Raw genomic sequence first — 24,276 nt, forward strand, 5'->3', positions numbered from 1 at the left:
AGGGAGGTTTCTCTTCTCTCTCTGCTCCAACATTTTTGCATAAAATGTGTGCACCTGATTTTCTGATGTTCTTGATCCTGACCATGCCTTGTGTGTATTACTACATAAAATTGGTCTTTTAGATAGGTCTTGATGAGTATAATCATAATAGATACTTAGCAGGCAGTAAATTTAATGTGTTGGGCAAAATTGTTACAGAAGGAGGTAGCAGATTGTCTTTGTATTGCAGGGCATTGCAGAGTGAGTGACAGATTCTCTTCTGTAGTGTGGGAGAGCGGAAGTAGCAGGAGCATGATTGAGAATTGCTCCAAAGTGATGCTTTTTTATTTTGCATGAGAAAACTGAACTGTGCTGTACTTATCTGCCTTCCATTTAAATCACTGCATTTTAATGGAGAAACATCTCATCCCTTGTTACTCTGAGAGTGCTGTCAAGAGAACTCTGCTGCAGATTTGTTAGCTGGCCAGCTGTGGTAGGGCACTAGTTTTGGTGATTAGCTGGGGGTCCACTGCGGTGTGGTATTGCACATCTTTACAGTTCTGACATCAGCTAATATCATATTTACTTTGGAAAGCAGGGATTCTCACATTCTGCACTTATTTCCTTTTGCTCTGTGTTTTCTTTTTCTTTTAGAAAAGTCTTTCAACTTTCGTACATTAGGTATCTCATATTCTGGGGTTCAGAGACGAAAATATGTTCTTGCTTACAAATTGCTCAGTTGAGTGCATTTTTATTTCAATGATGGTAGTATCCTGCAGTTAGGATATAGAAATTTGACTTGTTATGTCTTCATTTGGTTTGTTTCTTTGTCTTTTTGCCTTGCAGTAATACAGCTTGTTTTATGTTTGGAAGGTAGAATTTGTGGAAAACCAAAGGGAGGTGTATATAATGGAGCTGCTAAAAATAGCAAAGGGAGGAGAAGAGGTTAATTATATGTATACTCTACAGCATAGTCAAAACCCTGTTGGAGCTGGTGGAAATAGAAAACTTAAGTAAACCTGGGTCAGACTCACCAGCGAAAGCACATCTCTTAGCTCAATGAGTAACAGCATTAGGGAGTTCCTGAAAGTGGAAGGGAGGAGGATTTAGGAAATAAACAATTTTACTTATCCACAGAATATATCTACTGTAATGTTTATAGACTTTGTTGGTCTCTGTTTACTCATGGAATTTTGGCTCTGTGTGTGCATTGCCTTTCTGGAATAAGCTAAGGAGTAAGGTCCTTTTGCTCAGTTGGTTAACAGGACTTGAAGAATTGAATCAGAAATTATTTTCAAAGTGAAAGTCATTTAGTTGCCATCTTTCTAGCTGAAACAAGGTACTAGACTTCAGTTTTTTATAGAAAGTTGGGATGTTTTAGGAAAAGAGATCTTTTCTTGTAATGGAACACTAGGACTACATTAGCATTATGAAATGGTTAAATGTAATCCATTGTGTATGGTTTATGTTAATTGTACCTCTTTGTTTAGCTTCCTCATGAGGGGGGATAGGTAGAGACAGAAACAGTAGAGTCTTATGGTTTTGTTTTTTCTCTCCTCCTTGGTGTACCAGATGAATGACTGCAGGAGTGCAGGAACTTAAGTTTAAGATAATAGTGGGACTGATACTGAGAGTAATCTTAAGTTCCCTCTGTCTTACTTTAAAATGTTAACTCTAGCATTTCCAAAAACTATGCTCTGAGTGCAGTCTCTTTGTTATCCTCCACTAATCAGTATTTACAGAGGATTGTTTTCTTCTCTGGTTTTGGATTAATCCCTCCTCTTTGCTTTCAACTGCTGACTTCCTTAAGGATATATCCTTTAGGATATGACATTGAATACATGCAACAGAAGCTTTGTCCATCAGCTTTCCAGCTTCAACACAGCTCCTGGCACTGTCATTGTGATGATACAGAAATCCTCTGGGGAAGGAGAAAGATTTAAACCCTGGTTGTGAGAAGATCTCTAATTGTAGGTTGTTAATTTCTCTGAACTGTTTATGCTCATTAGAGTTAATTTTTGTGCCTGTGGTGTGGTCTGACTGCAATTGACATTTTCTGCCTTTAGCTGTGGCAGCAGAACTTGGAAGTATGGAATTTGTTGGTTACAGTGGCTTGAGTTTAAAACCTAGATTTTCAGATATTTAACTGAGGTGTGTTAGAAGTTTAATCACTTTATATATATAAGGTGACGTGGAAAGATTGCTTCTGAAAAGTTTTAACTCAGTAGGGGAGCTGGTAAGAGTGAACCAATTTAAGTGCTTTAGGGCAAGGATAAGTATAAACCTCAGGAGTTCTGAGCTGTTTGCTCCAACACTGCCTTCTCTCTGTCTCATCTGTCTGTTGGTTATGCCAGAGGAGCTACAGTGTGGATGCATAATGAGGTGGTTCAAGAAACTGGTCCAATCTGAAAATTTCAGAGAAAGCCTGCAGGGGAGGGGGTGGGTAGATAGGAAGGGGGAGGTCCTCCTTAAAATAGTCCTACCTGTGAAGTAATCTCTTCGTTGAATTATTCAAATGTAAAAAGTTATTTTGTATTAATCTGAACTGTTTCTCCTGTCTCCATGTAAGTGTGGCTAAAGTCTTAGTCACTCCCTGTTAGTCTCAGAAGACAAAGCTTACTGTAAGAGTGGGTCTGCTTCAGTTTGTGGCTTCAACATGAGGCAGATACAGTGGAATCTGAAGTGTGGGAAAATGAGCAAAGGACATTTAGAGGACATAAGTTGTAGGAGACAAGGAGAAATGTTAAGCAAAGAAAAGTTGTTGTTGTTCTAGTGTGAAAATCTTACAAATGCTTTGAATTTTTTTTTAAGAGTTCAAACAGTTCTTGTGTTTGGGAAAACTAAGGTTTCTCTCCATTTTTTTTTATCTGTAAGCATGGTATGGCCTTGACCGTATTTTCTTTCAAAGTGTGCTGTAGCAGTAGTATTTGCAGACCTTCCACACTCAAATTCCTCTTAAATCTGCATTGATTTAGAGGGATGAATTCATAGGAAGAATGATTACCTTGGCTAGTGAAAATTAAAAGTGTTAAAGCTAAATTTTTTTTTGTCTTACCGTAAAGAAACATAAACTATCTATAAGAAGATTGGAAGTTGTAAATTTGAGTACAGCTTTTCTGCAATTGAACAGTAATTCTTTGATTTGTTAGTTTAATTTGTTAGATCAAGGTTATTTTCTACTTGATTTTAATGTTACTCCTGTAATGGAAATAGGTGGTATTATCTTCAACAATGGTTTTATCCTAATCAGTGGATATAATTGTTGTGTACAATGCATTGCCTGTATTGTAATAATACTTGCACATAACTGATACAGATTTTGTGTCAATTTACTTCATTTACCTTGAGGAGTTCCCAGGAGTCTTAGTTACAGGCTCATTGCACCAGTCATTGTAAAAAAAGAATAAAAATATTAATTGTATAGGCTATGTTGACTAGAAAAGACAGACATATTACAGGTACTATTTAATATGACCCTTATAAGTATTCATCTTAGCAACTTGTCATCAAGGCTGGGGCCACTGCTTAGTATGAAAAATAATAAAAGTTAATAAATGGTAGGGTTGTTTTTGGGGTTTTTTTTTCTCCCACTGTATAGTTCTGAGTGTTTTAGATACTGGATAAATTTTGCACAGAAGGTGGGTGCTTGGGTAGATAGAACTTGGCAACTGCTTACACTTTACGGTTTTCCTCTTGTAATTAATAATTGACTTCTCCTTTTCATTGTTTTGTAACTGAAAGGTAAAAGTTTAGTGAGAGCTGTGATGCCTTTGCTGAGCCTCCTGTCTTGCATTTCTGAGGAAGGGCAGGTCACAAGTAGTTCTTGAAGTGGATGTTCAGATTTTGCTGTATTGTCAGAGCAGTTATCATAAGGGGTATGGACACAGGTCAATTTGCAATAAGAGGTATGTGATGAATTGCCAAAATTTTTGGAGGACTAGTGAGGTGGATTAGGATGTGTAATCAGCTGATCTGCAGCTTGGAGGGGAAAAAATGAGCTGAAGGTTCAGTATTATTTTCATTTTGATGTTAGGAAGGGCAGTTCAACTGTTGTGTAAAAGACAAAGAGCCTTTTAAATATAAGCTCCTGATTACAAGTGCCCTTCAGTGGCCACACCACTTTAAACCCTTCCTGCTGTGTCCGTTTTGTTGGTACAGATGTTTGTGTAATGACACAGTGAATGGATCTGTCAGGTCAGAAATGGCTTTTCTCTCTCAGAGTTTTGAGTTTTCTCAACCGTATCAGTCGTGAATGCTGCCTTAACACCATAGAGTAGGCTGGACCTCTTCAGCTGGGCTAGAGAAGACTGACCCTGTATATGAAACCAAAATTGTTGTTTTAATCTTTGACATGAAATGGAATCTGACTGATTTGCATGGATTCCTATTAAAATAGCAGTGTCTGTTAAGAATTTGGATGGATAACTTTCAACAAGACGTTGTTGGATTTTTGAAAGCTATTTAGGTGCATCTGTGCTGTTGATGGAGACTGAAAACCAATGGCATAATAATAAAATCTGATATATGCAATCAGCCAAAATCCTGCTGAACTTTGATCAGTTATATTTCTAGAAATACATGTTTTCATGGTACTACAACTTAAATACTGGCTTACAACAGACGTTGTTCTTGTCAAATTTCTTCTTTCTTCGTGTTTAGGAATGTGAATTTAACAGTAAACTCCACTAAAAGTGCAAAGCTAAACTGGAGATGGTATTTTAGTTTTGCTCAGTTAGTAAGGAAAACTTGCAGGTGCAAAAAAGTGTGTGTATTTCTGATTTGATGTTATACAAGTGGTTTTCTAAAAAATATTATGGATGTGAGGGAAGAAAGCAGCACCCAAGTAATAGCCACATGCAAAGTTTGATTATTTTTTGTTGTCATTTGTTTACATGATGTCTTTTAGTATAGCAGTTGAGTGCTCTGAGTATGTGTGCTCACATCTCCCCTGTGAGTTAGCCTGAGTCAGTGTACCTTCCTTACTGTAGTTGGGCTTTTTCTGTGGTCATTTAAGGAAATATATGGAAAAATAAGGGAATGTAGATTTTATCTAGCACAATAATCTCCAGAGTATTCCCCTCTCTCAACTGACAAAGCTCACTGTGCTCCTTCTGCCACGCTCATCTGTTCCTCACCCATTCTGTGAGAACCATTTCTTTAATTGTTTGGATTTAAGCTCTTACATACTGACTTTCTGAAAAGCTGTACAGACGTTTTGGTAAAGAAGGCATGGTGTCTCTGTGAGATGATGGAAGCTAGTTACAATCCACTTGGCCAAGCTGTAGCTCATTTGAGGAATTTTTTGATAGAAGTTTTCACTAGGAAAACTGGAAGGCCAAATTTTGGAAGGCCAAAATTAAGTTTTGGTGTCTTGGTTTTTGTTTTTGTGTTTTTGTCAAGACCAGTATTACCACTGATTTGCAAGATGTGTTGCTAATATGTGTTGCTGTTAGGTAATTAAGCATGTGTAACCACTATATATTGTTTCTAAGACTTGCTTTGCTTCTTTAAAATTATAAAATTTGGTTCTATTAATGCAGTATTCTGAGTTTAATTTTTATATACTTTGCAAGATACTTCAGCTTAGCTACTTCCATAAGGTCTGGCACTCTCTGTGATAATGAACTGGATCCTGTTTCAGTTTTGAGTGGTGTAGTAAGGTTTGTTTCATGGAATATCTCATGATTGCTTGGTGAGAGCCAGATCTGACTGTAGTTTTCTCTAAAAGTGTGGTGGTGAATAATATCAGAAACACAGCTTTCTGAAAGAAAGGAGCAGTGAATGTAGTTACTGCTTGGACAAACTGGTGACTGTTTGAAGGGCTGACTGCCTTGTTGAAAACAAGTCTAAATTATTCTTCCATTTGTTTTAAAAAAGCATCAAATGTAGAAGAAATAAATTATATCTGTTACTTTGTTAAATGCAGTCTTAGGTTTGATCTTTAAATTCATCTTCTTGTGGCATTGGGGGCTGACTTGCCTTCTCTTAAAAGCAGCAGTGTTCATCCAAAACTGAAACAATGTCAGTCTATTCCCAGCCATTGATCAAGTGTGCAGGTAATAACTCTGTACCTGCAGAAATGAGGGTTAGCAACTTGGCCTTGACAATGGAAATGGTACTCAGTACATGGATATCCTTTTTTTCCTCTATTTCTGGCTGAATTTGAAGCACAGGCATTATTTCTTACAAAAGATACTCCTGAATTGCTCACACTCATGTTCTGGCTTTTGAGATTATTTTGGTTATGTGTTTTCTCTGCTAGTTTGAGAAGATACAGTGAGGAAGGACAAAAATAGTAATTTTGGCATTTTTTATGAGTTGTGGCAAGAAATGGCTGCAAACTTATGTACATCTGTCACTTGCACAGCATTTAGCAAGTGAATCTATTTTAATCAGAACCCTGGACACTCTATAACCCTCCCAGCTTCTTTGTGTACATTCTGGCCTTTGGAAAATACTATCTTACTGTTTGTCACCTGCCTGTAACTGCATTTTCTTTCCTGATAAGCATGCTAGGAAGTGAGAGGCTTTTGACAGAGCACTAAAGATGTATTGCATTTGACTGCTGCCTGAGACTTCTCTGCACAGATGGATCGCGGTAGTCAACCCAAATCTAAAGAAAATTTAACGAAGCGGAAGGACCTCACTTATGTCCTACTGAATGAGCTGGTGGTGGTTTCATTTGCTCCTTTATAGGCTTATAGTCAAGAATTAGGCCCCACAGTATTTTGGGTTTTTAGTTCACTTGTTATGAGCTGTCTGTAGTGATGCATTACTATGTTGGCATCGGTGTTACGTAGGGAGATCTGGGCAGCTGTCCTGTTATTTTCTTTGATAATTGGGACAGAAAGAATTTTAAAGGTTTATGTGGCTGTATAAGAAAGCTAAGCATGGTATATTGCAGAAGATCATCTCACAGAGTAATCTTGCTGTGGGAGTACTGATGAATTCTCTTAATCAGCAGTGGTCAGGGACACTGATACACATGCAGCAGCCATTGAAAGATGTTTACATGCTGTTGACTAACATTGGATAATCTTGAGCACATTGAGATCACAATGCAGTAGCTTCATATTTTGAGGAACTCCTGTGTTAACAAAGTTCTATGAGGCTGTTTCAAATTATTAAACAAGAGAGAAAATCTGCATTATGCTTAAAAAATAAGTTTACGTGAAGAAGGTAAATTGATACACTGCTTGAAATAACTTCACATTTCACAAATAAGTCAGAGGTTTGGGTAAGAGGACCTATTGCTTCTTCCTATTCAAGACTTCTGTGCAGTGATTCCATAAGTGAGGCTGTTTTTTATCAGCCACACAAGCTTGTAATGTGCTTCCTTTGTTCTTGCCAGGTTGAACGCAAATTTTGATTACTGGGCTGTTGGGGAAGAAATGAATTTGTTGGAGCAGAGGGAAACTGCTTAGCCTAGTGAGTGTAGTCTGCAGTGTCTAGATGGATATGCTTAGATGGCTCTACAGCTACAGGCTATAAATACTTTAAAGTCATGCAGCTTTACTGAGAGAGCTGCATGCACGTGTAGCAAGAGTGTAGGTGTGACACTGGAGCAGTGAAAGCTGTGCCAGACTCTCACCTTCTCTTGGAGTAAACGGAGACGTTGCGTGTGTGTGTGTTGGAAACTACTCTAAATGTGTGTAATTTGTGGCTGTTTAACTTGTTTGGAGGCAGGATTTTGTCCCTTCTGCTGGGGATGGCTTTATGGATGTGTGCCACCATTACAGAGTTTGATATGGTTGTGTTGTAGCCTGTATTTGGCAGGGGGTGCATTGTCCTCTTGAGATCATGCATGAGAGGAATATGTACTGGCTGAAAATGTTTTCTTTAAAGGCTTTCAGTAACAAATTAATAAAATGGATACTTTTTTTTCCTTGGGGATGGGGGTAGACTTTGGAGACCTTAGCTGTCTGAATATATTTTATTAACAAGACTTGTCCAGGGGATTATTCTCACTGATTTTGCTGAGAGCACAGCACTTACATCTAAGCACTTTACAGGACTGTTACTATTAAGAAAGGCTATTGCAGTAGTAATTGTGATAGCTCTGTATTTATAGCACATTAATGACAGGAAATGTGCTATATGTCTTAAGTGATGTAATGGGTCGGATCACATCCTATCTTTTTGTACTCCTGTTATTAATGAAATGCCTTTTTTCTTTTTGGCAGCTATTCTACTGGTTATGTTACCCAAGTTAGGCTCCTTGTTAGATACTCAAAGCAAGTATTGTCCTGATGAAAACTTATTTGTTTGTCAGAGTAAATTCAATGGTTTAAAAAAATGATAAATTGAAGGAGAAAAAAATACGTTCTCCCTGTTTTGAGTTAGCATATATAACTTCTGGACTAAATAAATGTTACATGATTGTATGAGATTATGGAGGGTAAGAATTTGTGCCTTGGTTGACCTTTACTGTATCTCTGTTCTTAAGGGCATTTTACAGCATCTTGTGCTGTTTCTATTAATTATATAATTGAAATTACTCTTTTTAAATAGTGAAGAAGTCTTAAGAATGTTTGCCAGTATTGTTAACATACATTAGCTTAAAAATGTAGCAGTCTTCAAGCCTGTTAGTAGAATTACAGAGAATTAATATAATTCAGAGATTAAAGTTTTTGTATGATGTAATGCAGAAGAGGCTTCCTGAGATCTTGTCCAGACTATGCAAAGTAAGTTTTGGTAACGTGGTGTTTAAAAATTGAGTCTGAGATTCTGTGGGAGACTGAGCCTGTGAGAGGATGGAAATGTTGCTTTCATGAAAAGAGGATGGATGCCAAGCACGTGATAACCAGGGCGTGCACACAGTCTCCATGGCACGTGAATTTTGCTGATTGCAGAGCCCCAAACTGCTTATCTAGAGAAGGTGCTTTTAACATCTGCCAGTTGCAGTAGATGTTCTCTTACCTTTAGCTTGATAACTTTCTTCTGTGTATGTTTTTTCCTTTCCTCCCTCCCTCATTTTTTTTGCCTTAACAGCAAGTCACACACACAAATAAAAAAAAAAAAAGCTTGCCTTAGGTATCCTAATTTTAGTCCTACCCCAATAGGACTGGAGCTTCAAACTGATTAGGTATCAAAAACAATGATTCCGGAAAAGGAGGAGCTTATCCATAATAAGCCTGAACTGGACAGATTGGCACACTGTGGCATTCATAGAAGTGTTATTGATGTGATATATGTAGTCTTTAAAATGCTTAAAAAGTGGAAGTTCAGCAGAACAGCAGATCTCTCTTATGACACTTAAAATAAAAGATTAAAACAGCAGTAAAATTGACTTCCTAGACAAAGAGAGACAGAAATTGAAGTATTAACAATTTGGCAGTTTCCCTTTTGATTCTAGTAATATGATTATGTACATCAATCTGCATGAACCAAGGCTGCAACACAAAGAGGCCTTTGAATTAGGGGAGAGGGGCTGCAGAGACGTGCAGTGCTGTGGGGTGGTTTTGTGCCTGTGTGTTCTGTAGCCTACACACACAGATAGTAAATTAAAGACTCGGTGGTAGAGTTAGAGTCATCTGTAGATAACATAAATGTTAATAAAAAAATAACCTTGGGAGGCAGATGGGAAAAGAACAGGGTGCCAAATCCTGCCTGCATCTCATTTGTGTGCCTTGTTGTTTTTGGTTTTTTTTCGTGAGTTTGGTGATCTACTTGGACAAATTTTAAATGCAAAGCTAGAATTTGATTCTCAGTGGGTTCAGCTGAATGTGGCAAACACAAAGCATGGCTAAATATGAAAACATAATGAAGGCAAGTCTTCCAGGAAGTCTCCAGTCTGAGAAGTTGGGGTTCTGTTTCCTGGAAAAGTATGAGCATTGTCTTAACATTCTTTTAAAGGAAGGAGTCTCTCTAGGTGGCTTTATCCATATTTTTTTTCAGGAAGAAAATATCACAAGGTGTTTCAGACATGAAATGCTTTTGTCATCTGTTAATTTGGGGGCTTTGTTTTGCTTGATTGGTTTTGCTTTTTTTCTTTGTTTGTTTGGCTTTGGTTTTTAAAGGCAGTGTGCATGCACATACTGGTTCATTACCATACTTTTCTTAATGCATCTAGTAATGTGGCAGGCTTTTGTAGAGGGACCTGCCAGAGTCCCCAAGTGATTCTGCAGTTGTAGCCCAGTCCTTGAGGGTGAGTCATAATTCCACATACTGAATGATATGTTTAAATACAGGGGAGAGCCTTCCTGGAGTTTGTTTACTTATGAGTTGATTATGTAAATGTAGATGATCATACACGATATTCCAAAATATATATTCTGACTAGCAAATGTTTTCAGTTACATTTTATTCAAGGTAAAATAAAAGTCCTGAGGGATGAAGTTGTAGACTGTTTTGCTCAAATAGAGTGAAGTTGTTTCAACTTTTTTTCCTGTAAAGCGAAGCAGATGGCTGGGGGGAAAAATGCGATGTGTTGTCTTGTGCTCGTTTTCACCTGGGAGTGTCACTGGAATTGCTCAGGGACTGAGCATTGAGTATGCTGGTGCCAGTTCTTCCACACTGCTCACATAGATTCTTTCATTGGGTTATCTTGATTTGAACTTTGGGCAATTGTATCTGGAGTGTTTGCTTATGGAGATCATTTTTGGTGTGAAATATGGACCTTGGATATCATTCCTGTGGTAAATCCAAGTGGGATTTGAAAGCGTTGGAGGGTTCTTGTCACATCTTTAAACATGATAGCAAAATATTTGGATTACTCCCAGTATTAGCCGTAGGGAATAGCTGGACGGTGAGGATTGCTCTCCTTTGCTTTGCAAATATTGCTGGAAGTTTCTCTCTTCAGGGGCACATAAACACAGCCAGTTAGTAAATTATAATGGGGAAATAATAATGCTGGAAATGCACAACTACTACTGGCCAACTGGTAGTAGGCTACTGGCCCCACATTACCTAGAGTGTTGGCAGGTTGCAGGAAGAGGGGTGAAACATTTGGACCAGAAAATGGAAGAGAAATACTAAGTTTTAATTGCTGTTAAAACAGGGAAATTGAGTGGGGTACTGGTGTAAGCAGGAAACATATTATACCTTTTTTTCCCCTCTTTTTTCTCCATATTTAGGAGGGCTTTTGAGCTACCGCTCTGCTGCTGAACAGCATGCAGTCCTTTCGGGAGCAAAGTAGTTATCACGGAAACCAGCAGAGCTACCCGCAGGAAGTGCACACTTCATCCCGACTGGAAGAGTTCAGCCCTCGCCAGCAGGCCCAGATGTTCCAGAGCTTTGGAGGAGGTGCTGGCAGTGGACGTCGTGGAGCAGCAGGAGCCTCTACAGCAATGCCTGGTGAGAGCTCTGGCCATCAGAGCTACCAAGGTTTCAGAAAAGAAGCAGGAGAGTTTTACTATATGGCTGCCAACAAAGATCCAGTGGTGTCAGGAGGGCAGCAGCCGCCTCAGCGCAGGCCTTCTGGACCAGTACAGAGCTATGGGCCCCCTCAAGGGAGTAGCTTTGGGAGTCAGTATGGGAGTGAGGGACATGTGGGCCAGTTCCAAACACAGCACTCGACCCTTGGGGGTGTATCCCACTATCAACAGGACTATACTGGTCCTTTTTCTCCAGGGAGTGCCCAGTATCAGCAGCAGGCTTCTAGCCAGCAGCAGCAGGTGCAGCAGCTGAGACAGCAGATCTATCAATCTCATCAGCCTTTACCCCAGGCTTCCAGCCAGTCTGCTTCTAGCACCTCACACTTGCAGCCAATGCAGCGTCCATCCACACTGCCTTCCTCTGCTTCAGGCTACCAGTTACGAGTGGGTCAGTTCAGCCAACACTATCAGCCACCTTCGTCATCCTCCTCCTCCTCTTTCCCTTCCCCACAGCGTTTTGGCCAGTCAGGACAGAATTATGACGGAAGCTACAATGTGAATTCTGGGTCGCAGTACGAAGGCCATGCTGTGGGTTCCAATGCACAGGCCTACGGGACCCAGTCGAACTACAGCTTTCAAACTCAACCGATGAAAAGCTTTGAGCAGTCTAAGCTGCCCCAAAGTGGGCAGCAGGGGCAGCAGCAACAGCAGCAGCACCCACCTCAGCACGTAATGCAGTATTCAAATGCTGCCACCAAACTCTCTCTTCAAAGTCAAGTGGGACAGTACAGCCAGACTGAAGTTCCTGTAAGGTCACCGATGCAGTTCCACCAAAACTTCAGTCCAATCTCCAATCCATCTCCTGCTGCATCTGTGGTTCAGTCTCCAAGCTGCAGCTCTACGCCTTCTCCACTCATGCCGGGTGGAGAAAATCTCCAGTGTGGGCAAGGCAACATGTCCATGGGTTCCAGAAACCGAATCCTGCAGATGATGCCTCAGCTTAGTCCTACACCATCTATGATGCCAAGCCCCAATGCTCATGCAAGTGGATTCAAGGGGTTTGGACTGGAAGGACTGCAGGAAAAAAGGCTCACAGATCCAGGACTGAGCAGCCTGAGTGCTCTAAGTTCTCAAGTTGCCAATCTGCCCAACACAGTCCAACACATGTTGCTCTCGGATGCCTTGGCACCTCAGAAAAAAAGTTCCAAAAGATCATCCTCTTCCAAGAAGGCAGACAGCTGCACCAACTCAGAAGGCTCCTCCCAGGCAGAGGAGCAACTCAAGTCTCCCATGGCAGAGTCCCTAGATGGTGGCTGTTCCAGTAGTTCTGAGGATCACGGTGAAAGGGTGAGACAGCTGAGTGGCCAGAGCACCAGCTCAGACACCACTTACAAAGGGGGTAATTTAGAGAGACCCAACTCTTCACCAGCACAAGGTTCTCAGACTGAGCCATCAAAACTCAGCAACAGTCCTGCAGCTAGGGAAGATGTGACCTCCCCCGATGGGAAGGAAGCTGTGGTGGCTGTGGAAAATGCCCCAAAAGTGAATGAAAAGGCAGTTGGGGTGATTGTCTCCCGGGAAGCCATGGCAGGAAGAGTAGAAAAGTCAGGTGGACAAGATAAACCTGCACAAGATGATGCTTCCACAGCCCCTCAGGCACCAGCTAGCACTAGTGGAGCAAAAGAAGCTGGGCATGCAGGGACACAGCAAGAAACTCAAGGAGGAGGTAAAGGAAGTAAAAGTGGTGATAACACTAACCATAATGGGGAGGGGAACAGCCAGTCTGGTCATGCAGTCGTTGGGCCAAATTTTCCTGCGAGAACAGAATCTTCCAAGTCTCCTGGTAGTTTAAGATACAGCTACAAGGATAATATAGCACCTGGTATACAAAGAAATATTGGTGGCTTTCCACAGTATCCATCTGGTCAAGAAAAAGGGGATTTTCCAGGGCATAGTGAGCGCAAAGGCCGTAATGAGAAGTTTCCTAGCCTCCTGCAAGAGGTTTTACAGGGGTACCATCATCATCCAGACAGAAGGTATTCTAGGAATGCTCAGGAGCATTCTGGGATGGCTGGGAGTTTGGAGGGAGCCATGAGGCCCAATGTTTTAATTAGTCAAACCAATGAATTGACCAATAGAGGCCTCTTAAACAAAAGCATGGGGTCCCTCCTGGAAGGCCCTCACTGGGGTCCCTGGGATAGGAAGTCTAGCAGTGCAGCTCCAGACATGAAGCAGATAAATTTAGCTGATTACCCTATTGCTAGAAAGTTCGATGTGGAGTCTCAGTCTGCTGCCCATGAGGCAGGAGCACTCTCAGAGAGGAGATCAGTGATCTGTGACATATCTCCATTAAGGCAGCTTGTAAGAGATCCTGGCCCTCACCCCATGGGGCACATGGGTCCTGAGGCCAGAAGCGGAAGGAGTGAACGTCTTGCCCCTGGCTTGAGCCAGTCAGTAATACTCCCTGGTGGTTTAGTATCCATGGAAACAAAGATGAAAGCTCACAGTGGGCAAATAAAGGAGGAAGATTTTGAACAGGCAAAGAGCTCAGCTAGTCTCAATAATAAAAAAACAGGAGACCATTGTCATCCCGCTGGCATCAAGCATGAATCTTTTCGAGGCAATGCCAGCCCTGGAGCTGCAGTCTCCGATGCTGCTCCAGACTACATGCCCCAGCAGGACAGCAGATCGACACAGATGAGACGGGGACCTGGCAGAACTGGAAGGGGGAAATCACCCTCTCAATATCAGGATCTTGCTGATAAGCTGAAAATGTCACCAGGCAGAAGCAGAGGCCCAGGGGCAGATCTGCATCACATGAACCCACACATGACACTATCTGAAAGAGTTAGCAGGGGTTCCTTGCATTCTGTCTACCCTCAGAATTCGGAAGGCCCATCTCTGGCTTCAGCATATCACACAAATGCTAGGCCTCATGCTTTTGGTGATCCCAGCCAGAGTCTGAATTCCCAGTATCATTACAAGAGACAGATATACCAGCAACAGCAAGAAGAATACAAAGATTGGGCAAGCAGCGCTGCTCAGGGTGTGATTGCTGCAGCTCAGCACAGGCAGGAAGGAGCAAGGAAGAGCCCAAGACAACAGCAGTTTCTGGAAAGAGTAAGGAGTCCCTTAAAGAATGACAAGGATGGAATGATGTACCTTCAAGGTAGCTCTTACCATGATACTGGAAGTCAGGACGCTGGGCGCTGTGTCATGGGGAGTGACAGTACTCAGAGCAAATGCGCCGAACTGAAACACGGCAACCAGAAGCTGCAGCATCATGAATCTGGCTGGGACCTCTCTCGGCAAACTTCTCCTGCCAAAAGCAGCGGCCCTCTTGGAGCAGCCAACCAAAAAAGATTCTGCCCTCAAGAAAGTGATGGGCATCGACGAGAGGAATCTACAGATTTGCCCAAGCCTAGTAATGCTATGCTTAGGCTCCCTGGCCAGGAAGACCAGTCTCCTCAAAACCCATTAATCATGAGGAGGAGGGTCCGTTCTTTCATCTCTCCTATCCCTACCAAAAGACAGCCACATGATATGAGGAGCAGTGGTGGTGAAGATAAAGGGCGACTGATGACTTCAGCAAAAGAAGGAGCTGATAAAACATACAACTCCTATGCCCATTCATCTCAATGCCAAGATGCTGGCAAGTCAGTTGCAAAGGGAGATTCCTTCAAGGACCTGCCAAGTCCTGATAATAGGAATTGTCCTGCTGTTTCCCTCACAAGCCCGGCAAAGACCAAAATATTGCCCCCAAGAAAGGGGCGAGGATTAAAACTGGAAGCTATTGTTCAGAAAATTACATCTCCCAATATTAGGAGAAGTGTTTCTAGCAACAGTGCTGAAACTGGTCCAGATACTGTCACTCTTGATGACATCCTGTCCCTCAAGAGTGGACCTGAAGGAGGAAATGTTGCTGGACATGGACCAGAGGCTGAGAAGAGAAAAGGAGAGATGTCAGATCAAGTGGGGCCAGCAAGCCAGGATACAACTGGTGAAAAAACTGTTCCAAGATCTTCAGAAGAGTGGCAAAGCAGTGAGGATGATAAAAACAAAAAAGAGATCCCTGAAACCACCAGTATTGGCAAAGAAGGAACAGGATCCAGTGCAGTACCACCACCTTCTCAGAAGTCAGGTGGTCAGGGAAGGTCTGATGGATCTGTAAGTGGAGCTGGAACTCTTACCTTTTCCGACTCAAAAACAATTTCCCCTTCCAGTGCGTTCATTTCTGAACCAAATCCAAAGTCTGAGGAAAAAGATGGAGATGTGACAAACATTTCACCCAAGCCAGATGGTTTCCCTCCAAAGGGATACTTCCCCTCTGGAAAGAAAAAAGGGAGGCCAATTGGGAGCGTGAACAAGCAGAAGAAGCAGCAGCAGCAGCAACAGCAACAGCTGCCTGTGCCCCCGCCTCCCCCACCAGCACCATCACAGCCTGCAGAAGGGGTGGGTGCTGGTGAGCCAAAGCCCAAGAGGCAAAGGAGGGAGAGGCGAAAACCTGCAGCACAGCCACGGAAGCGGAAGCCTAGACGGGCTGCTCCAATCGTGGAGCCTCAAGAACCAGAGATCAAGCTTAAATATGCTACCCAGTCTGTAGATAAAACTGACTCCAAGAATAAGTCCTTTTTCCCTTATATTCATGTGGTAAACAAGTGTGAATTAGGCGCTGTGTGCACAATCATCAATGCGGAGGAAGAGGAGCAGAACAAATTGGTGAGGGGTCGGAAAGGACAGAGATCTTCAACACCCCCTCCTAGCAATGCGGAGAGCAAAGTGCTGCCCACCTCAACTTTCATGCTGCAAGGCCCTGTAGTAACGGAGTCTTCTGTCTTGGGGCATCTGGTTTGCTGCCTGTGTGGCAAATGGGCCAGCTATCGTAACATGGGTGACCTCTTTGGTCCTTTCTACCCCCAGGATTACGCAGCTACCTTGCCCAAGAATCCACCTCCAAAGAGGGCCACAGAAATGCAGAGCAAGGTCAAGGTACGGCACAAAAGTGCTTCTAATGGTTCCAAGACAGATACTGAAGAGGAGGAGGAACAGCAACAGCAGAAGGAACAAAGAAGCCTGGCTGCTCATCCCCGCTTTAAGAGGCGGCACCGCTCTGAGGACTGTGGCGGAGCCTCTCGGTCACTTTCAAGGGGAGCTTCTTGTAAAAAAGCAACCACTGATGGTGGCAGTGGTGGTGAAAAGACTCCTTTGGACTCAAAACCGTCTATGCCCACTTCAGAAGGTGGCACTGAGCTGGAGTTACAAATTCCTGAACTACCTCTTGACAGCAATGAATTTTGGGTCCATGAGGGTTGTATTCTCTGGGCCAATGGGATCTACCTGGTCTGTGGCAGGCTCTATGGGCTGCAGGAAGCTGTGGAGATTGCAAGAGAGATGGTGAGTACCTAACTTTGCTATGCAAAATTATTTTCTTTCATTAGCAAATATATGCCATTTGGAATACTGTTTTTCCTTGTTCTTCTCTCATGTCTTAAATAGCCATGTTTTATATTCTTTTTCTAGTGGTGTTCTTTTGATGGCCTCATTTAGATCTCTGCCACACCTGATCAGATATGGTTTTTTGGACATCAAAAAGCTGGATGCTTATTACCTAGTAAAAGTTTTAGATGTCCAAAGGCTTTCTTGTGACTATAGTGGTCTCTTTGCCCTTCCTTCTATTCTATTAGATATTTATTGTTCTATAGGGCTCTTCTTGGAGGCACAGTGAAAGGACAAGTGGTAGCAGACACAAATTGCAACAAAGGAAATTCCAGTTCAGTTAGGCAAAAAATTTCAGTGAGGTTTGTCAGACGTTGCATTGAGGGAGGGGAAATGACAGAAAAGCTATAGAATTCCCTGGTTTTGGACATGCAAAATTTGGTTCTGGGCAAAGCCAGAAACAGCTTTACACCTGAAGGTGGGTCTGCCTTCAAAGTTGGCTCTGCTTTCAGCAGGGGCTCCTTCCAGTGTGAGTTGCTCTGCACTGTAATACCTATTACACAACTGTAGGAGAATTATCAGTCCTTACAAAATATGGTGGATAGATAAGAATTGCACAAAGATCTCCAAGAATTGAGTGAAAAATGTGTGGGTTTAGTATTGATGAATGCAGCATTCACAAATGATGCTGATAATTGACTTTCTCCAGAGAGCTAGTATTCAATGAGGGAGAAGAAATAGGTAAAATTCAAGCAGGGACAAAGGAAAAACTTCATTCACTGCCTGGTTGTGGATGGACACACTCACTGTTCTTGATTTCTTAAGGCAGAAGCTGATGCCTTAAAACCACAGTTATGTCCCTTGCTTTGCCTTCATCAGTATGCTGGATCTGTTTTTTTTATGGTTAATTTTTTTTGTATTGTTCGTTGTCTTGTGTCAAACCATGGAAGAGGCACAGAACTACTTTTTCCTGTTGCCTTCAGGTTCTTCCTTTTCTGAACAGTGTTGGGATCCAGTTTTTATCTTCTTTCCTCTATATTGTTACATACAGTGTGCTTATTTCCTCCCCACAAGCTTTTTCTCTTCAAGTTTGATTCCTGGCTTGTTCTAAATTTTCACTCAACTGTTCTTTGACAGTAATTACATGCTTCTTTGCCCTAACTTGATTTGGCTTGCATTCTTGTTTCTAGCCTCTCATTAAACATAGTCAGTTAATTTCATTTGGTTTTCATCGAGCCATGCCTGTATGCTTGTTCTGATGCAACTGATGAATTTCTTATCTCATATAATTGCAAGGTTTCTTTCAGGTTCTCCACCACTGTTTGGATATGCTCACAATGTGTCTATGCTTTCATTTGTCTGGTAGTTCGACAATATTTTGAATTTGTATCTCTCCAGCCTGATTTTTCCCTTTTTACTGTGTGTGTGGGTATATCTTTTACTTAGGATTCTGGTTTTCCCAATAGCAAATGCCCTCTTAACAAGTTCATGAACTACTTGAGTTATCCTTCAATAATCCTTTTTGTGTCCCTGTGCAAAGGACATAAGCCAAGCTGTGCTTAAACATGTTGTGTTGAGAGGCTCTAATAGAACTTATTAAATAATAGCAGCCCTTTATCTACATTTTTATGTGCCTTTTGCATGTCATTTGGCATCTAGTTCTTTCTCTGCATGCAATCTTTATGATTTTCTGGTTGAATATGTGTTGGCTTACCCTTTATCACTTCCTTGCACTTACAACCATCTCTTCCTCAACCATCACAAGTAAAACATTTTTTGCCTATTCTTAACCATTTCATTTGCCCTTATGGCACCTTAGAAAAATATCTCCTTATCTCTCTTGAACTTTGTGTTCTTTACCTCTTTCCCTCTATCAGTTGCTCAACTCCTGTGTCTTTTCTCTCATAATGCCAGTAGAAATAAGTGTTACTTTTTCTTTTTATAAAGGTGTACAGTATGCTTGTGGCCTCTCTTGCCTTTGCAACTACCTCTTAATTTCCTTTTCATTTTTCCACCTCAAAGTTGAGTGCATTGTCTGGGGCTCTTGTCCTCCACTGTGGCTTCAGTTGTGCTCTACTACAATTGTGTTCAGTGTTCACAGTGATCTTTTCTCAGTTAAGGTTCGGATCCAGTGCCTAATTTTCCATTTTTATGTTGACTACCTTGTCACTATCAGATATGCTGCTTTTGAGGTGTTGCACCACCTTTGTTTTCTGCCTGTGTCTTTTGATTCCTTCCTTGCTTTCCATTATATTTTTCAGAGGCTGTTGTTCATTACTTCATGCTTTTTCTGTGGAGCTCATTGAAGTTTACTTTGCTTTTCTTCCCTTTATCCTGGAATACCATGCTTTTGAGTAGCTTTTGGTAACTCAATCACTTTCTTCCAGAGTCTTGTAGAGCTTCCTTTTTTCTCCAGATTCATATTCTTCAGACTTAAAAATTGTTCTTTAAATCATAGTGAGTTTTCAAAATCTCACTTCAAAACATGGCTTTTAATCTATGTCATCCTTAATCCATTGTCTGTCATTTTATTCTGATTTTCATGTCACTCAGATTCACGATCTCATTTGATTTTTAAAATTGTTTCTTCCTAATCCTCCTATTTAAGGCTGCAAGAAATACTGCTTACTTTTTGTATATTATCTGTAATATGTAGTCTTTCAGTGCTCTCCACTGTTCTTTCTAGGTCCATTTTAAATCTTCTTATAAGACTGAACTTTCAGAATCAGGGACCATTGTCTCATGTACACATTTGGTTTTGTTATAGAATCGTAGAATGATTTGAATTGGAGGTGAGCTTAAAGATCAAACCCTTTATGTGGGTAGGGATACCTCCCACTAGAACCAGGCTGTTTAAAGCTCCATCCAGTCTGGCCTTGAACACAACAAGGGATGGGCCCTCCACAACTGCTCTGGATAACTTGTTCCAGTGCCTTGCTACTCTCACAGTAAAGAATTTTTTTCGAATATCTAAGCTAAAACTAGTCTCAGATTGAAGCCATTCACCCTTGTCCTGTCACTGCATGTTCTTGTAAGTAGTTTCTCTCTTGCAGGTTCACTTCAGGTACCAGAAGGCCACAATTAAATCACCCTGAAGCTTTCTCTTTTCCAGACTGAACAATCCCAATTCTGTCAGCCTTTCCTTGTAAGGACAGGTGCTCCATCCCTTTAATAATTTTGGTGGCCTCTTCTGGACTTGCTCCAACAGGCCTTTATCCTTTTTGTGCAGAGGACCCCAGTGCTGGATGCAGCACTGCAGGTGGGGTCTCACCAGAGCAGAGGGGGAAAATCCCCTCCCTCACCCTACTGGACATGCTGCTTTGGATGCAGCCCAGGACACAACTGATATTCTGGGCTCTGTGCACATTGCTGGATCATGTCCAGCCTCTTGTCCACCTGCACTCCCAAATCCTTCTCAGCAGGGCTGCCCTTGATCCCTTCAACCCCCAGCTGGTGTTGATATGGGGGTTGCCCCAACCAGGTGCAGTACTTTGCACTTGGTCTTGTTAAGCCTCATGAGATTTCTATGTGCCCACTTTAGAAGTCTGTTCAGATCCCTATGGCTGGCATCCCATCCTTCAGGTGAGTGAAGAGCTCCACTCAGCTTGGTGTTATCTGCAAACTTGCTGAGGGTGCACTTGATCACTTTGTTCATGTCATTAATGAAGACATTAAATAACACTGGTCCCAGTACAGAACCCTGAGGGACATCACTGCTCACTGATGCCCACTGGGACTCTGAGCTGTTGATCTCTACCCCCCTTGTTGCAACTGTCCAACCAATTCCTAATCCATCAAATCCATTGCTCTCCAGTTTAGAGAGAAGGGTGTTGTGTGGCACTGTCAAAAGCCTTACATCTCAAAAGCATTACTTATAAATTACATCCTCAGCCTTTCTCAGGGAGGAAGGAGTCTCTCTGTCATAGAAAGACACTGGGTTTTTCAGGCAGGACTTGCTCTTTGGTGAAGCTGTGCTGGCTGTCCTGAATCACTGCCTGTGAGCTTCTAGTAGGATCTGTTCCATCATCTTCCCAGGCTGACAGGTTGGTAGTTCCCAGGGTCCCTGCCCTTTTTACAGATGTGTACAGTGTTTCCCTTTTTCCACTCACCTGGGGTATCTCCTGACTACCAACTTGTCAAATACTGTGGTGCATGGTTTAGGAATTTAGGAATAGTGAACTCTCTCAGGAATCTGGGATAGATCTTTTTGGATCTCATAGACTTGTGCCACGTTCAGGTTCCTCAACTGTTCATGAACCTGATCTTTGCATACAGTGGGAGGGACACTTGCCTGCCCCAGTCCCCATCCTGTCATCCATCCACTTGAGAGGTGTGGGAAGAGAGGTTGCCATTGAAGACTGAAGCAAATAAGTTGTTGAGTACCTCAGCCTTCTTGTCCATTGTTAGTTGTTTGCCAGCATTGTTTGTGGTGAGGGGTGCACCTTCTTTTTCCTTCCTTTTCTGGTTAACTACCTATAGAAGCCCTTCCTGTTATTCCTTGCTTTCCTTTTCAGGTTCAGTTCCAGCTTTGTCTTGGCTTTTCTCAGACCATCCCTGCACAACTGAACTTCATGGCTATGCTCTTCCCATGTTACCTTGTTTGCACTGCCTGTATCTTCATTTCTTTCCCTTTAGTTTGACCAGGAGTTCCCTACTCAGCCATCCAGTTTTTTGCCTTCCTTGCTCAGTTTCTTGCTCCTGGGAATTGCTAGCTCTTGAACTCTGTTCTGTAAAAATCTGCTAGCTCAGTTCTGCTCCTGTGTACCTGAGGGCAGTCTCTCAGGGTACCCTATTGACTATCTCCTTGAAGAGCTGGAAGTTTGCTTTCCTGAAGTTCAGGGGCCTAACTTTGCTCCTTGCCACATCCCTCAGGACTGCAAAATCCACCAATGTATGATTGTTCCAACCCAGGCTGCCTCCCATCTTGACATCCCAAATTAGTTCACTTACACTGGTGATCACCAAGTGCAGTATTGGTTCCCTCTGGTCGGGCTGTCACCTGGCTCAAGAAGCTCTCCATGTATTGCAGGAGTCTCCTGGGTTGCCTGCAGTTTGCTTTAGTACAGCCCCAGTGCACATGAAGGTGGCCAAAGTCCTTCCAGCAGGATTGGAGTGTGTGAGCACGATGCCTCCTGATCTGGGGCAGGAAGGCTTTGTCAATAGGCTCCTCTTGGTCAGGGAGCTGTAGCAAACCCCAGCCACAAGGTTCCTTTTGTTGCCTCAGTGTCTGATTTTTACCCAGTCTTTCAGCCTGCTCATTGCTGTTCTTCAGGGACAGCTCTTCACACTCCATGCACCTCTTCATGTAGAGGGCAACCCCTCCACCTTTCCCTCCTTTCTGTCTCTTCTGAACAGCTCATAGCCATTGATAGTCACACTCCAGTCACACAGTTTGTCCCACAATTTTTAATAACAGCAATAGGATCATGACTTTCCATCAGCATGGTGGCTTCCAACTCCTAGTTGATGCCCGTGCTGTGTGCATTGTGTAAAGGTACCTTGGCCAGGCTGTTGGCTGCATCACCTTCCTAGAGGAGCACTATTATCATCACTTCAAATGAAGCGATGGGACTGCGATGGTGCTAAGGATGACTTAATGTTTCAGAATATATCAGCCTGGAAGTCCTGAGATACAGGGAAGCAAGAAGTCTGCCATAGCCAAAGTGGTCGTGAGTTTCTTTGTTACAAGGCAATATTTAACATTTTGATCCAATAGAAAGTTGCTACAAAGTATGTTTTGTTTTTCTAAGCTATCAGCTTAATTCTGCCCCATTGCTTTTGTCCAATGGATTACTGTTACACGTATACTCATGTGCTTCTATTACAGCACACTCTTAGTTAACCCTATACAATTATACTAATACACTGTAAAACTCTCTACCATCTTATCCAGTGCAGCTTCTTTCTTACTTAAGGCATATTATTATTTGCAGCTATAGAAACATAAGCCTAGAATTTTTCTGCTTAATGTCTGTGTACTTTTATTTTTACATCAATTCAAGCTTCTTCCAAGGGTGCAAATCAAACCCTTAGTATCTGTGGAAGTTTCCACCTTTCTGTTTACCACAGAACACCCCTTATTTCCTTTGAGCTATTTCCCTGCTGGTATCCCTGTTGGCTTCTGTTACCTCAGGAATCCCTGGCTCACCTGTGTAAGACTCCCAAGTGTGCCCCAGTGTGGCTAGCACATTTCACAGCAAGGGCAGAGTGCCCTTGCTAGCACTCTGTCCCTCTAACCTTTGCATCTCATCCAACAGCTGTCCCCCTCCTGAATCAAGAGTGAAGCTCTGTATTCTGTCTCATACAAACACGGTATCCTAACATGATGCTGGGCTCCTCTGCATAACATCCATAAGAGTAATCCATTTATCATACCTGTGACAAATAAGGGAAAAGGTTTTCTTCTAGCATTTTTCTTTTCCTACTGTAGCAAGCTGTTGAGCCTGTTTCTCCTCTGGAAGCAGTGTATCCTCATCCCTTCAGCTCACAGAGGGTTATGTGCAGCACTAAGATGGCCATGGGGTATTCAGAGGTGTGCCTGCCAGAAGCCATCCCCAGGCAGTGGAAAGGCTCTATTGAGCTCAACTCTCCTGCCCTGCTGCCTGAGGAAAGCCTGCTGGCTCACACAGCTGATTTCCTATGCTTGTTGCATATGCTTTCTCTTTACCTCCTCTGTGCTTTGCAAGTGCATTTTCTCCTTTTTCCTCTGACATGCCGTTCGTTAGTGTTGCTGTCATGGAAAAGCAGATGTGCAAATCAAATAGCTGCTTCCTACCAGGAGCAAGTAGGGAAATGTGTGCAGAGGCACACAGGAATGTCTCTGGGTAAGGAAGGACATTAGCATATGGTATATGAAGGGTCATGATCCTGGAAGTGAATAATTCATGTATGTAACTCATTCTGTGCAAATTAAATACTCCCATAACTAAAAGTTACATAAACTGTGGTACCAACAGGGTAAATATGCACCAATTTAAACTGAATCCATACTATTAAGTGAGTTGAAATATTTCCTTTAGACATCTGGCTCAGTTGCTGTTGTTTATGCAGCACTCTAGTATAGAAATAGGAAACTTAAGCCCCTAGTCAAAGGCTATTGATGTAGAGGTTGTGATGTAAGTAACCCATCCTGTGTTTCTTCTTCTCACACAAGCTCACCTATTTTTCATCACATGAAAGCTCATTATAGATTTTTTTTCCCTGAACACCTGTTTCTCACATGCTTTCCAGAATTAGAATATAATTTTTCTTGCTAAATTGTTTCTTATATGAATAAATGTCTGCCTTACTGCAGTTTTTTTTGACAACTGCCCCGTAGTCAATCTCAAGAAAAGATTATTGTGTATGTGAAGGTGCTCAAAGATCAAATTGTACCAGATGCTCTAGAAGAATTCCTGAGAAGGTGTTATCTTAAAAAGGTTTGTCAAACTGTGAAGTCACTCTCCTGAGCTTTGAGCTTTCCTTAAAGTCTGTTTTCACCTTGGTCTGAAAATGGTGTGTGTTATCTGGTAAGCAGCAATCCAGGTGGTTTCCAAAGTGCTAGAAT

The 24,276-nt window shown here is 42.2% G+C and overlaps 1 protein-coding gene across 8 annotated transcripts in view; it reads left to right on the plus strand.

Annotated features, from left to right (window-relative positions):
* Nucleotides 1-24,276, plus strand: part of TCF20 (transcription factor 20) — a 129,099-nt gene that overhangs the window by 71,382 nt on the left and 33,441 nt on the right. For all 8 annotated transcript variants that reach the window (XM_079303642.1, XM_079303648.1, XM_079303649.1 and 5 more), the window contains one exon: nt 11,055-16,688. In XM_079303642.1, coding sequence (XP_079159768.1) covers nt 11,091-16,688 — 5,598 coding nt within the window. In that variant the 5' untranslated portion in view covers nt 11,055-11,090. The remainder of the gene's footprint in view (nt 1-11,054; nt 16,689-24,276) is intronic.

This window comes from Erithacus rubecula, assembly GCF_903797595.1.
Source record: "Erithacus rubecula genome assembly, chromosome: 4".
NCBI lineage: Eukaryota > Metazoa > Chordata > Aves > Passeriformes > Muscicapidae > Erithacus > Erithacus rubecula.